The sequence below is a fragment of the Cajanus cajan genome, chromosome 3, assembly GCF_000230855.2.
Source record: "Cajanus cajan strain Asha chromosome 3, NIPB_CcT2T_4, whole genome shotgun sequence".
In the NCBI taxonomy this organism is placed as follows: domain Eukaryota; kingdom Viridiplantae; phylum Streptophyta; class Magnoliopsida; order Fabales; family Fabaceae; genus Cajanus; species Cajanus cajan.
Genome location: NC_138519.1, coordinates 4,370,293 through 4,385,819, shown reverse-complemented (window position 1 = coordinate 4,385,819; position 15,527 = coordinate 4,370,293). Strand labels below are relative to the sequence as shown.

Genomic DNA, 15,527 nt, shown 5'->3' with positions numbered 1-15,527 from the left:
TTTAATTAACCCTAAGCTCTTACGAGAATTAATATGAGATTCATTAAAGACAAGAAACAAAGCAAATAAAAAAGTGCAAAGTGGCTTGATGTTTGTACCCGCATGAGTGATTAAAGGCAAGCTTAAGCTTAGTCCAATTATTGAGAATCCCAAGGACGGTTTGGGAAGAAGGGTTGTGAAAGAGTCATGGAAGCACCCTATCATTGCAATTTGGTTTACTTTCATCTCCCACAAAAAGTCATCAAAAAGCCACTTTGCATTTTTCACAGTCAGTCACAGGCTTTATAGGGATACAGTGCAAACCATCACAGTAACGAGTCAACCAACCCTTTTTGGATCCATCTATTTGTAAGGCTTCCAATAGTCCACACGTTACGTTTTATCTTCACCTTTTCCCCCCTCTCTCTGTCCAAATCTATAAACATCTCATTCTCCTACTCCTAAATCCTAACCCTTTTCTCTACCATATTATAAAAAAAAATTCATGTAATTCCTATAAATTAATATAAGTTACTGAAATGAAGCTTCAGTTATGATTTAGATTAGAATAAACAATTACAATAGTGGAGCATGCAGAGAAGGAAAACACACTCACAACACAAAGACATTAGGGTTCCTATATTCTTTTCCATTTAACCCCAAGCCAGTGGACTCAAGCTACCCCTGAACCGTGTCCGTGTGTCACAAAGTGCCACTCTCAAAGGGTCACTACTAAGAGAAGGATAGAGAACGAAGAGGCAAGCTGTAACAAAAGGGCTTCCCTTCTTTCTCTTTCTTTCTCTTCAAATAATAGAACAAAAGAAAAAGACAGCATTTTTTTTAGCTCTCCACTACGGAGAGAAAGCTGAGACATTGGGGCTTTATCCTTTTGTCTCCTCTATCTCTCTGTCTCTATTCTTTTCCCCCCATACCTTGAAAAGTTTCTTCTTTGATCGCTCTATCGAGTATATAAGCCTCTTCCCCACCGACCCACTTCATATTTTGAGTCAATCTTCGGTTTGAAATTTCCGGGGGGGTGGCTTAACGCCCAATTGTGACGGATGAAGCAAATCGGTGCATGAGAAGGAAGAAAAACTTGGAGGGGTTTTAAAGGACTAGTTTGGTTTTGGGACTGTTGGGGTGGTTTTGTTGAAGAGAAAAGTGGCTTCTTTGATGAGTTTTGGGGGTTTTTTGGAGAACAAGTCAGGTAGTGGCGGTGCCAGAAACGTTTCAGACATTCCTTACAACAACGATAGAATGCCCTTTGGTGCAATCTCTCAGCCACGCCTCGTGACCACTACTACTCCCACTTTGGCCAAGTCCATGTTCAACTCTCCGGGGCTGTCTCTGGCACTTGTGAGAGATCTTGTCACTTTACTTGAAAAACCAATGTGCTGTGGTACTATGTTGTACTGTGTTTTCTCACTTCTTTTTCTTTCTCTTTGCAAAACAATAAAAACAAAAGCAGCAAACCAATATAGATGGCCAAGAGGATGTGAATAGAATGGATAACTTCGAACCAAACGGTTTGAGAAGAAGCAGAGAGGAGGAACATGAAAGCAGATCTGGCAGCGACAACATGGACGGCGCCTCCGGCGATGAACACGACGCCGCCGACAACCCTCCCAGGAAAAAACGCTATCACCGACACACTCCCCAACAGATACAAGAGCTTGAAGCGTATATTCATTTTCTTATCATCTCCACTTGTATAGTGTGTTTGATTAAGTAAATAAAATATTTTATTTTGATGGGGTTTAGGTTGTTTAAGGAGTGTCCTCATCCAGATGAGAAGCAAAGGTTGGAACTTAGCAAGAGGTTGTGCCTGGAAACTCGACAAGTGAAGTTTTGGTTCCAAAATCGGAGGACCCAAATGAAGGTGTGCCACGCTTGGAACTCTCATGAAGTCATTTTCAAACATCTTTCTTTCTTTTTGAGGTTTCTGATGCAAATGAAATTTTTTTTTCTTTCTTTTCTTTGTACGATTGTACTACTACAAATTAACCAGACGCAACTGGAGCGGCACGAGAACACGTTGCTGAGGCAAGAGAACGACAAGCTGAGAGCAGAAAACATGTCCATTAGAGACGCCATGAGGAACCCCATGTGCTCCAATTGCGGTGGTCCAGCCATCATCGGAGAAATTTCGCTTGAGGAACAGCACCTTAGAATTGAAAACGCGCGTTTGAAGGACGAACTCGATCGCGTGTGTGCACTCGCGGGGAAGTTTCTGGGTCGACCCGTTTCCTCTTTGCCGAACTCAAGTTTGGAACTTGGCGTTGGAGGGAATAATAATGGGTTTGGAGCAACGTTGCCTTTGGGACAAGATTTTGCAATGCCTATGAATATGACTATGTCGAATAATGCTTTGGCTATGGTGTCTCCAACGAGTGCTAGGCCAACGGGTGTTGTGGCTGGCTTTGATAGGTCGGTGGAGAGGTCTATGTTTCTTGAACTTGCTTTGGCTGCGATGGATGAGTTGGTGAAGATGGCACAGACTGGGGAGCCTCTTTGGGTGAGGAATGTTGAAGGGGGGAGGGAGATTTTGAACCATGAAGAGTATGTTAGGAGTTTCACTCCTTGCATTGGTTTGAGACCAAATGGGTTTGTGAGTGAGGCCACTAGGGAGAATGGGATGGTCATCATTAACAGTTTGGCACTTGTTGAGACTCTTATGGACTCGGTAAGATGTTACACTTAATCACAAAAGTTATTAAAGTTTTACTTCGGTAATAGCACACATAGGTTTGCAAATAATGAAAAATTCAAAATCCAACTGAGTATTATGGAGATATTGTTCTGATCAGAATTAAAGTTTATTACTTCAGTATTTGCTAATAATGAAAAATTCAAAATGCAATGGACTATTATGAGCAGGTGCTGTTTTTTTTCTTTTATCAGAATTGAGATTTTACTTAAGTAACATGGTTACAACACTTAGAATACTGCATGGAAGTTTTATATTATGCGATGCAACTTAGAAAGGTATATGAATGTGAATTGCATTTTTTATCCCAACAGAATCGATGGGCAGAGATGTTTCCTTGTATCATTGCGAGAACCTCTACTACTGAGGTGATATCTAATGGAATAAACGGGACAAGGAATGGAGCACTTCAATTAGTAAGTTTAGTCTATGTAGTAGTTATGGCACTTTTTTTTTTTTTTTTAATGAAGGGAAGAGGGGTGAGAGTTTTTGGGTTTTGGTTTGACCCTTTGAAATTTGGTGTTTAGATGCATGCGGAACTTCAAGTTCTTTCACCTTTGGTGCCGGTTCGTGAGGTGAATTTTCTAAGGTTTTGCAAGCAGCATGCAGAAGGGGTTTGGGCTGTGGTGGATGTGTCCATAGATAGCATCCGAGAAAGTTCAGGAGCACCCACTTTTGTCAACTGTAGGAGGCTTCCTTCTGGTTGCGTGGTGCAAGATATGCCCAATGGTTACTCCAAGGTAACTAATAAAACTTTCTAGTTTTTAGTGTGAGATGTGATTCTAATTCTATGTTTGTTTGGATTTGGCTACCTTGCTCTCCATGAGAAGATCAAGATTATGATATAATATTTGTACTGTATGTCTATATCCTTTAGTATAAAATGGTTAGTGGTAAAAGTTGTGTGTCAAGATATGATATTTGTTTTAGATTCCTAATCTTTTTGAGGACTGTAAAAAATGATTTACGTTCTCCATACTTTGTGTTCCGAACATTTCTTTTATATATTCAGAAGGTGGGGGGGAAGGATATTATGACCATGCAGCCACTGAACTTACCAAACCATGTTTTTCTTGAATTGAATTGATTATGATTTCCGAAGTGGGTATCTTTCCCTTTTCGTTTTTATTCACATTTGTTCAAGTTAGTTCCTGGATCCTAAGAGCTTGAGCGGAGAATATTCAAGTGAAACAAAACACCATGCCAAGGAATCACGGGGCTTTGCTTTTCGAAGCTATTAAAGAGCTCCTGTTTCTAAGTAACTTAGCTACCCTATTGACAACTCACTATAATACTACTCTGTCTGTGATTATTTCCATATAAAATATATTCCACTTTTCAAAGAATTTACTATATAATCGCATTGCACCTGAGTAAGATGCTTCTCCTTGTCTCAATCAGCAATTAGTATATTCCAAACTAGAGTTTTCAACAACTGGTCTTCAATCCCGTAAACTATTTGAACGGCATAATCCTAGACTTTTTTTAATTATTATCATTTAGAAAATTAACAATTGTCAAAAAAGAAAATCTAATCATCTTTATCATTCAATAATTAAATAGAGGTGTTTTAACTTTTAATTAAAATATACATCTATATTAATAATTTTTTATATCTATATATGTACAGCTATCTTATAATATAGTAATAGTTTAGGTTTTGTAATAGAGTATTCCCTATGTGGTATAAAATCTAGATCAATCCATTAATTTATTCATGAAAGTCTCGATCCCTCAAATATATGTACCTTGAACACATTAATTAGATATCCATTTGTAAGAAATTTGCCTTGTAATCTTGCACGTACTCTTTGATTCTATAAACAATATATATGATGTTTCTATTCCAATCTTTGACGTTATATGTATTGATAATTTTCCTTGACCATTATTAAATTCACGGGATCGAATGTGGCCAAGTAGTTCCAGACCTATGATCTGATAGGGCTGTTAAATATAATAATAATATTGAATCGAGAGCCTTGGAGTCAAAAATCAGAGACTGAGTACTTTGTCTGCTTCTTCTGAGATTTTGTTTTGGGGGTAAATCTCGATGCTTCACAGTGCCCATTGATCCTGTAAATACTGCTTGACTTTATGTAGCACCAATATTTTATGTACTTGTCGAGGTCCATGAGATAGAGATACCTATGTCTGTCTCTTAGCCCAGTCTTCAGGCTTTTCTAAGATTTGCTTTTACACATTTTTCTATCATCTACTGACGGCATCAACATCAACATAAACAAACATATGTACATTTTTTATTTTTCTTTCACTCCCTCAACTATGTAGAATGAATTCTGAACCCCATTTTTTTTCTATAGTTTCTACACACTTTAGTCAACTTAATGCACTTAAATTAAATCTTAATTAATCCTGAGTTCTCTTGTGTTGAATCACAACACTAATAATAATGCTCGGAAAATGTTTTGGCATGGTACTTTAATAGTACATGTATGGCATGGCATTTTGACATGGATATGGTATGATGAAATGGTAGGTGACATGGGTGGAGCATGCAGAATATGATGAGAGCCAAGTTCACCAGCTCTATAGACCATTGTTGAGTTCAGGCATGGGGTTTGGTTCCCAACGTTGGGTCGCTACCCTTCAACGTCAATGCGAGTGCCTTGCCATTTTAATGTCCTCAGCAGCACCCTCTAGAGACCATTCCGGTACTATTCGAAACTGATAACTCGTTTTTAATTATTAATGCGTGGTTTAGATAAGCTTATTTCAAAATTCCACAATCACGTGCAAACATAACAGTACAGGTTTAGTACAACAGAATAAGCAAGTGACAATTCATCTTTATAATTTAGTGAAATAATATTTGTTGTATTCATTTTTATCTGTATACATAATTGAGTAATGATGTTTGTCCTCCCCAAATTAGGTAGGCTGCGAGTGGAAAAGAAGAAAGAGATGAAAAAATAGTGTGATGTAAAAAAGAGATGAAAATTTAATGAAAAGTGAGATGAAAAAGAAAACAATAAGGTTTGATTAATAAGTATTTTTTTCTAAATAATTTCAATTACACTTTTCTAGTATTTTAGTTTGAACATTGTAGAAGGTAAAAAAAGGATCAACGTTTCTAAAATGAAAAAATATGGTGAATAAGCATTTTTAACATGTAAATCATATTATAATTAAAATATATAATATATATTTAGATTTATAAAGAATAATTTAAAGTATTATACAGTATTGTTTTCAAATCAAAATATTAAAATTCAATTTATAAATAAAGATAAGAAGAACATTGTTTGAAATAAATAAGTAAGATAATATTTTTTGTTTAATAGTGAAAATAATGTAGATAAGTTGTGGATGTGATAAAACTGTAACTGTGATACTAATGACTTCCCCATGGGCGAGGGCATGTAGAATCTTAAGTTAAAAACGAAAACTAATTTCCTTTTATAGATATATTTTGAAGAGTGAGTTAAGGTAAATGAATGAAAATTGTATGCAGCAATAACAGCGGGTGGAAGGCGCAGCATGCTGAAGCTAGCGCAACGCATGACGAACAACTTCTGCGCCGGCGTGTGCGCCTCCACCGTGCACAAGTGGAACAAGCTCAGCCCCGGCAACGTCGACGAGGACGTAAGGGTCATGACGCGCAAGAGCGTCGACGACCCCGGGGAGCCACCGGGGGTCGTGCTCAGCGCCGCCACCTCCGTCTGGCTCCCCGTCTCCCCCCACCGCCTCTTCCACTTCCTCCGCGACGAGCGCCTCCGCAGCGAGTGGGACATCCTCTCCAACGGTGGCCCCATGCAAGAAATGGCCCACATCGCCAAGGGCCAAGACCATGGCAACTGCGTCTCTCTCTTAAGAGCCAGCGTAATAATCTCTCTCTCAATAATAATAATAATAAAAATATATGAGGGTTTGACTCGCTTGGCGAAAATGACAAGACAGGGTTTTATGTTAATTTGATTTCGCAGGCGATAAATTCCAACCAGAGTAGCATGCTGATACTGCAGGAGACATGCATCGACGCGGCGGGGTCGCTTGTGGTGTACGCGCCAGTGGATATTCCAGCCATGCACGTCGTAATGAACGGTGGCGATTCTGCTTACGTGGCCTTATTACCTTCGGGTTTCGCCATTGTCCCCGATGGGCCGGGCTCTCGTGGGCCCACCGCCACAACAAACGGCGCTGATAACGGTGGGGCGCGCGTGAGTGGGTCCCTCCTAACGGTGGCCTTTCAGATCCTTGTCAATAGTCTCCCTACGGCCAAGCTCACGGTAGAGTCCGTGGAAACCGTGAACAACCTCATCTCCTGCACCGTTCAGAAGATCAAAGCCGCGCTCCACTGCGAAAGTTAACTCACTCTCACGTGATTGCCGTCTTGTTCGCCTCACGTGATCCTCTTGTAATTTTTTTTTTTTTTTGTATTTATCGAGGTTACTGGAAAATGGCGTGTAATGAATGGGTGGCGCGTGGGAAGGGCGCGGGGTTGTTTGAGTCAAGAACGAACCGCGCGTGGGGGAAAAAGAAAAAAACTCCTTGCATGGTGGTAAGGTTCCGATGTGGGTCGGGTCAGGTTCCTTAACACAAGGCAAGGGTCGTGGTTCGGGTATTGACTCGGGTGGACCTCCTTTGTTTGCTCCCCTACCAGAAATCAATAGGGGAATGGGAAAAACACTAATCAGAAAAGAAAAAAAAAATAAGAAAAGGTTTTGTTAGTATTTATTAATTAAAATGTTATTTTAAGTATCGATTGGAGTCGGTGGAGTTTTAGTTTGGTGTATGAAATGCAATGGTTTTTTTTATTACTAAATGTGGGTTGATTTAGGTGTGTTTTTTTTTTTTTTTTTTAATAGAGTAGGATCCGGTGATGTAATTTTGTTAGAGTCGGATATGAATATTATGCCCAAGATTTTTAATTTTTAAGTACAAAACACTTGAGTTTTGTAGACTAATTTTCGTCAAACATCTTTAATAAATTTATTTTTTTTAATAAGACTTGAATTTAAATACATGCATTGGGCACCAGTTAAAATTTTGTTTTATGAAAAGATAATAATAATAATAAAATAAAATTATGCATTAGTAGATAATGGGAGTATGTAGGGTGGGGAAGCGTTTGAATTGATGATGATGATGGTGTGGCATGCATGCATTAAATGAGAGTGCAGAAGGTGTTGGGAGAAGCGTTGGCATGCATTTAATGCGAAGGTTAAGGCATGAGGGAACCAATGAGATTGTGACACGAGGTGGGTAGGAGCATTATCTGACAGGGAAAGAAGGGTGAAGATAACGCTGTTTTGGCAGCGAGAGGGGTTTGATTTGATGTGAATCCGTTACCTGTGTAAGCATACGATGTCCATGACAGTGATATCATCCTTCTTTCAGCTTTCTGCTTTCCCTCATAAATTCATTATAATCGGGGTTTTTAGGTTGGATTCTTTGCTCATTGTTATTCTATGGTAACTAAATTATTTACGTTGCTCTCTCTGGTTGCTTCCGAAAGATTCCTTAGGTAGTGTTTGTTTCCAGGGATTTACTATTCATGAGTAAAGAAAGGCGAAGAAACTTGTTGTTCGTTTCCGGTGATTTGCGACAATAGAAAGGCGAAGAAAAGGAAGAAGAAGCGTGATTCGTGTCCTCGCTTTTGTGTGAAGAAAGGAGAAGAAAGCCAAGTAAAATTTATAAAAACCCAGAAATGCCCTTTCGCATGCATGCATAGTGTGCCATGCAGTGAAAAAAGCATATACGAAAAAAACATAATCAATTATGCAAGAATACATAATCGATTATGTAAGGACATAATCGATTATGTTGAAGCAATTATGCAAGGGCATAATCGATTATGTAGCCTTGCATAATCGGTTATGTTATATATATATATATATATATATATATAAATATATATATATATATATATATATATATATATAATATTAATATTTAATATATAATATCTTAAATTAAATATAATTATTTAATATTAATATTTAATTTATATATATATATTTAATATTTAATATTTTATAATTTTTTTAATTAAAATTTATATATTTATCTTTTAACTATAATAATTATAAATTTTTTAACTTAAGGGCAAAATAGTAATCTTATATAATTATTAATTAAAAAATTTATTTTTATCTATCACATCAATTAATTCACTCACAAACTTTCACATACTTTCTCTACACTTTCCACTCACTTTCCCTTAATCCAAACAACCTCACTTTCTACTCACTTTTCCTTCAAATCTCTCCTTTTCCACTCCCTCTTTTCTATCCTCAAATCCAAACAAAGCCTTAGTCTATTGTGTCTTTGAACTTTCTTGACTGCCACAACAGATTGTGTTATGCAAACAAATATAATTTGATTCAACCTTAGATTGGTGTATATGATTAAATTGTAAATTTGAATCACATTTTATTCTATATAATTAAACTCTTAATTTTGAAATGATTATTCTAAAAATCATGTATAAGTTGATTTCTAATTTGGTGCAAAGTATAAAAATCAAATAAATTCTAAAATATTTCTTTAAATTCATTTATCTGTCTATTTTTATATATAAAAGACGTTTCATTCATTTCAATGTTCCAAAAAATATTAGTTATTTTTAAAGGTAATTTAGTGGGTGAAATGATGAAAGGTATAGAGAAAAACAAAATATAGAGTATTTTGAGACTTTGAGGTAAGGCATTGAAATCGCTAATCCTTTTTGTGTCTTTTAGAAAATCTAAAAATTTAATGCAATTAAAAATTAATCCTTTGTATCGCTAATCCTTTTTAAGGATTGACGAATCAAATGATATTTTTGTTCCAATTTTTGTCTCTTCTTCTCTCTTTGAATCACACTTTTCCTTGCCATAATGGTTGATTTCTTATTAGTATCAATTATAGAAGTCACATCCTAAATGTATAAATGGCTTCCCCTTTCCATAGAAGGAAATTACTTATTGCCGGATATTCTACAATTAACCAAATTTGCTCGATGTAGAGGCAATCAAGAAGGCTGCATAAGTAAATATATAACTTACGGAAAAGTGGGCTAGTCCAACCAATCTTGCTTGCACAATGGAAAGAGCCACTGGTTTATCTCTCCATCGAATCAAATTAGCCAAAGGTGTGCGTTCATGAGCCCATGCTAAAGTTTCAATCAATTCCTGCCAATATTCGCGCCAAGAAATTAAGAACATAAATCCGGTAGCCCAAACAAGATGTCCAAACAAGAACATCCACGCCCAGACTGATAAACTATTCATACCAAAAGGGTTATATCCATTGATAAGTTGGGAAGAGTTCAACCATAGATAATCTCTTAACCATCCCATCAAATAGGTAGAAGATTCATTAAACTGTGAAACATTACCCTGCCATAGTGTAATGTGTTTCCAATGCCAATAAAAAGTAACCCATCCAATAGTATTTAACATCCAGAAAACTGCCAAATAAAATGCGTCCCAAGCCGAAATATCACAAGCATGACATCATTATGGACATAAAGTCCTAGAGTATGGGAACCCAGAAAGAGGCTAGCCCAACTTAAGTGGGATATGATAGCTTCTTTATGGTCTAAAATTCTTGCCAAAACATTATCTTCATTCTGTTCTGGATTATAATCTCTAATAAAAAAGATAGCTCCATGAGCAAAAGCCCCTGTCATAATGAAGCCTGCTATATATTGATGATGAGTATATAACGCAGCTTGAGTAGTAAAGTCTTGTGCTATAAATGCATAAGCGGGTAAAGAGTACATGTGTTGAGCTACCAAGGAAGTAATAACCCCTAACGAGGCTAGAGCAAGACCTAATTGAAAATGAATTGAATTATTGATTGTGTCATAAAGACCCTTATGTCCACGCCCCAATCTACCCCCCGGAGGAGTATGTGCTTCGAAAAGATCTTTTATACTGTGACCAATCTCGAAGTTTGTTCTATACATATGGCCAGCAACTAGAAAAATAAATGCAATAGCTAAATGATGATGTGCAATATCGGTTAGCCATAAACTTTGAGTTTGCGGATGGAATCCCCCGAGAAGTGTTAGAATAGCAGTTCCTGCTCCTTGAGAGGTACCAAATATATGACTATTGGAATCCGGGTTTTGAGCATAAAGATTCCACTGACCTGTAAAAAATGGACCTAATCCTTCGGGGTGTGGCAATACATTTAACAAATTATTCCATCGAACGTTTTCCCCTCTAGATCCTGGAATAGTGACATGGACTAAATGACCTGTCCAAGCCAAGGAACTAACTCCGAATAGTCCTAACAAATGATGATTGAGGCGGGATTCGACATTTTTAAACCACGAAACGCTCGGTTTCCATTTTGGTTACAGGTGTAACCAACCCGCCATTAAAGATATAGTAGAAAGAAATAATAGAAAAAGAGCTCCAGTATAAAGATCTCCGTTAGTACGTAAACCAATTGTATACCACCACTGATAAACACTAGAATAGGCTATATTAACTGGGCCTAGAGCACCCCCTCGAGTAAAAGCTTCTATAGCCGGTTGACCAAAATGAGGATTCCAAATTGCATGAGCAATAGGTCTTACATGTAAAGGATCTTGTACCCATGCCTCAAAATTCCCTTGCCAAGCTACATGAAACAAATTCTTGGAAGTCCACAGAAAAATCATTGCTAATTGCCCGAAATGAGAAGCAAAAATATTCTGGTAAAGACGTTCCTCAGTAATATCATCATGACTTTCGAAGTCATGTGCGGTAGCAATACCAAACCAAATACGACGAGTAGTGGGGTCTTGAGCTAAGCCTTGACTAAACCTTGGAAATCTTAATGCCATAATGATTTTCAAATCCTCCTAGCTATTATCCTACAGCAATAATTCTTGCTAAGAATTCCACCTAGAAGGTAATGTGTTACTCCTACAGCACGTCCCTGTACAATGCTCAAGGCTCTAGGCTGAGTAGCAGGAGCAACTTTTAATTTATTATGAGCCCAAACAATGGATTCAATAAGTTCTTGCCAATAACCACGCCTGCTGAATAAAAACATTAAACTAAAAGCCCATATAAAATGGGCACCCAAGAAAAAAAGACCATATGTAGATAATGAAGAACCATAAGACTGAATTACTTGGGATGCCTGCGCCCATAAGAAATCACGGAGCCACCCATTAATGGTAATGGAACTCTACGCAAAATTGCCTCCTGTGATATGAGTTACTATCCCTTGATCACTTATACTACCCTAAACATCTGACTGCATTTTCCAACTGAAATGGAATATTACTATCGAAATTGAATTGTACATCCAAAATAGTCTTAAGAAGACATGATCCCAAGCGGATACTTGGCATGTCCCCCCTCTTCTAGGTCCATCACAAGGGAAACGAAAACCTAGATTTGCTTTATCCGGTATCAATCGTGAGCTACGAGCAAATAGAACACCCTTTAGAAGTATCAATAATGTTACATGAATTGTAAATGCATGAATATGATGGACCAAAAAATTAGTTGTTCCTAATGGAATCAGTAACAAAGCAACTTTACCGCCCACTGATACTAAATTATCACCTCCCCAAGTCAAACTGGTACTTGTTGTTGCACCGGGGGCCGTTGTGCCTGGTGCTAAAGCATGGGTATTTTGTATCCATTGAGCAAAGACGGGTTGTAATTGTATAGCGGTATCAGAAAACATATCTTGAGGGCACCCTAAAGCGCTCATGGTATCATTATGAATATACAAACCAAAACTGTGAAAGCCTAAAAATATACATACCCAGTTAAGATGTGATATGATTGCATCGCGATGTCTAAGGACAAGATCTAATCGTTGTATCGAATAGTCGGATCATAGTCTCTTACCATAAAAATAGCTGCATGCGCAGCAGCACCAACTGTGAGAAATCCACCAATCCACATGTGATGTGTAAACAATGAAAGTTGTGTACCATAGTCAGTAGCTAGGTATGGATAAGGAGGCATAGAATACATATGGTGAGCTACAACAATGGTCAAAGAGCCTAACATAGCTAGGTTAATAGATAATTGAGCATGCCATGACGTTGTTAGGATCTCATATAGACCTTTATGACCCTGGCCCGTAAATGGACCCTTATGTGCCTCTAAAATATCTTTTATACTGTGACCAATACCCCAGTTGGTCCTATACATGTGACCCGCTATCAAGAAAAGAATTGCAATAGCTAAATGATGGTGTACAATATCGGTCAGCCATAGACCTCCAGTTACTGGATCTAATCCCCCACGAAAAGTAAGAAATTCTGCGTATTTTGACCAATTCAAGGTGAAAAATGGGGTAGCTCCCTCGGCAAAACTTGGATAAATTTGAGCGAAAAGATCCCGATTCAGGATAAATTCATGAGGAAGTGGAATTTCTTTGGGTTAATCACTATACATTGTTAGTGTAAATTTTTTTTACACTGCAACCAATCATATCTTTTAATAGTATCATATCAGTTGTTTATTTAATGAAATAATAACAAAATAAGCAACTTTAAAAGATATGATTGATTGTTAGTGTAAAAAATTTTACACTAGTAATGTATAGATGATTAACTCTATATATATTAGGAAGCCTCATCTTTTAATTGGAGGATAGTGATTTAAAACATGGAAAACTCTTATTCATTGAATAATTACATGTTAGAAATGAATGAAAAAAGCGTATGCATGTAAATAATATTAAAGGTCTTATTACATCACCTTAATTATTTCGATACAAAGATATAAAATTACAGGGTACACTAAATGTGTAGATTTTTATGTATTCGCTAGTAGTTGTGTTTATGGATCGATTTAGATTGAATTTTACCAACTCGTTATTTGTTTCGATTAATATAGTTTGCATCAAGTTAAGTTGGATTTGTATAATTGTTTTTGTCAAAGTCAAGCGTCACTAACTTGATTAATAATAATAGAATGGGTTAATTGGATTATTGTATAAAAAAAAATAAAAAGTATTTTAACAAAATACTAGCACTTAAACAAATACCAAATATTTAGTTACGCTTGTTCATAAATAACTAATGACTCGATATTAGTTCTTTTAATAATCTTGTTCATATTAGAAAAATAAATAAATAAATATATGAATGATAATATTAAAGTAAGATTTGAGTTAATTTTTTTTATCATATAAAACAGACATGCTATAAAGATGTGCACCATAAAGTTCAAGGAAGATTCCCATTCCTTAGTAATGAAACTCAAATGAAAAATATAGTAATAACTTGTAGAACAATGGATTTGATTGATTTAGGTTTGATTTAACTTAAACATTCTATAAATCTAATCTAAACTTTTTGAGTTGAGTTGAATTGATTTAAATTTATAAGTATAATAACACAATGAAAATAATGTAATATTATTAATGAAATGTAGAATTATATTGAAATTTAATTTAAGTTCATTTATAATATAAAATATTTTTATCCTAGAATTTGTAATTTATTGTGTATGGTAAATTTATTATCTACTTTTTATAATAATTATTTTAAGGAGGAGTTTGATAGAAACAAAATTCATGTTCAAGAATCATAAATCTCATGAATCATGATTCTTCAGAATGATTAAATTTATTGAATTAATCACAAATGTTTTCGAGAATATTTATACATGTTGCAAGCATGAAAATAAAATAAAAATTATTACACTAAATATGTAACGATCTATCATAATCACTATACTTATGAATTATTAACAAACAGTGAAAAATAACTACAAATCTAGGATTAATACAGTCAAAACAATAAGATATGTATATTATAACATATATACAATGAAAGTGAAAACAACATATATATATATATATATATATATATATATATATATATATATATAAGTATCTAAAATAACTAATAAAATATCTTATTTAATCCTAACTCAATCAATACAACTTGACTTCACGTATTTAGCATTCTCAACTTAGCCACCTCAACACTACACAACATACAACTCAACTTTCATTCAACTTACAACTTTAAAAAACTTAAATATCCACACACATCATCCTTGGTCAATGTATAAGGAATTAAAGTCATACAACAACATATAACTTATGGGCATTTCCACTTTATACACACAATATTCAACATTTAGCAAAATAAATAACACATTTTCACTAAACATCTCACACTAGGTGCCATTCTTCACATGCTTGTCGTCATTGAGGTAGAGAGTCTCTAACTCGTCCACGCTCGAGCCAAACTACCCGCACCTAGCGTGAATGAGACACCCTATTTCAATCATGCTTAGCATGGCCAAACTCACGTCTGACCTCATTCAAGCAGTGAGTTGCTTGACTCATGCCTAGTGTAAAATTAGCACCCAACGTCATCTAGGCAGCAAACTTCTATCTTGAACATGCTTAACACCACTCAATTGGGCCTTGTGTCACCAAGTCAGAGAGATTCAAGGGCATCCGCACCTGATACCCTTCAACTCGTGTCTAGTGTGATTAAGTCCGAAAAAACTCTCCTCTAATTCATGTTTAACGCTATTAATCTCGCACCTAAAGTTAATGAGGTAGAGAGCTTTTGGCTTGCATCACGCTTGACACTATTAAACTATGCTTGACATGATGATGATTTCTACACTTGACATAATTGCATTTTTAACTCTCCTCACTTGAAATCTAGCTCAGGGCAACATGCAAGACAATAAAATACAACTAGACATCATACTCAACTCATATATGGATCAAATCATCATTTTTCTCAATTTCTTCAAAAACCAACAAAGTACTCAAATCCTAAGCATCTGAATCTCAATTCCAACCAACACAACTATAAAATGCATACTTTAGACAAGGATATAATTCATTCAACAACAAAGGTTTCCAAAAGCTTCTCTTACATGAAAATCAATTAGAAAAGAGG

The 15,527-nt window shown here is 36.0% G+C and overlaps 1 protein-coding gene across 2 annotated transcripts; it reads left to right on the top strand.

Moving 5' to 3' along the window:
• Positions 1-402: 402 nt before the first annotated feature.
• LOC109816518 (homeobox-leucine zipper protein ANTHOCYANINLESS 2) lies at positions 403-7,486 on the top strand. Of its 2 annotated transcripts, none has more exons than XM_083070232.1 (9): positions 403-1,335; positions 1,445-1,659; positions 1,741-1,858; positions 1,988-2,662; positions 3,001-3,102; positions 3,214-3,426; positions 5,187-5,361; positions 6,162-6,529; positions 6,634-7,486. In XM_083070232.1, exons 1-9 carry the CDS (start codon positions 1,153-1,155, stop codon positions 7,015-7,017), a joined length of 2,433 nt encoding a protein of 810 aa, XP_082926358.1. In that variant the 5' UTR covers positions 403-1,152; the 3' UTR covers positions 7,018-7,486. The 2 variants fall into 2 exon arrangements, with proteins under 2 accessions (XP_082926358.1, XP_082926359.1); XM_083070233.1 differs by having other exon boundaries at positions 408-1,335; positions 1,448-1,659.
• Positions 7,487-15,527: the final 8,041 nt, after the last annotated feature.

Coding starts and splice junctions, on each gene's coding strand:
- LOC109816518 (XM_083070232.1), top strand. CDS start 1,153: ATGAGTTTTGGGGGTTTTTTGGAGAACAAGTCAGGTAGTGGCGGTGCC. Junction 2,663..3,000: donor TTGAGACTCTTATGGACTCG/GTAAGATGTTAC, acceptor TTATCCCAACAG/AATCGATGGGCAGAGATGTT. Junction 5,362..6,161: donor ACCCTCTAGAGACCATTCCG/GTACTATTCGAA, acceptor AATTGTATGCAG/CAATAACAGCGGGTGGAAGG.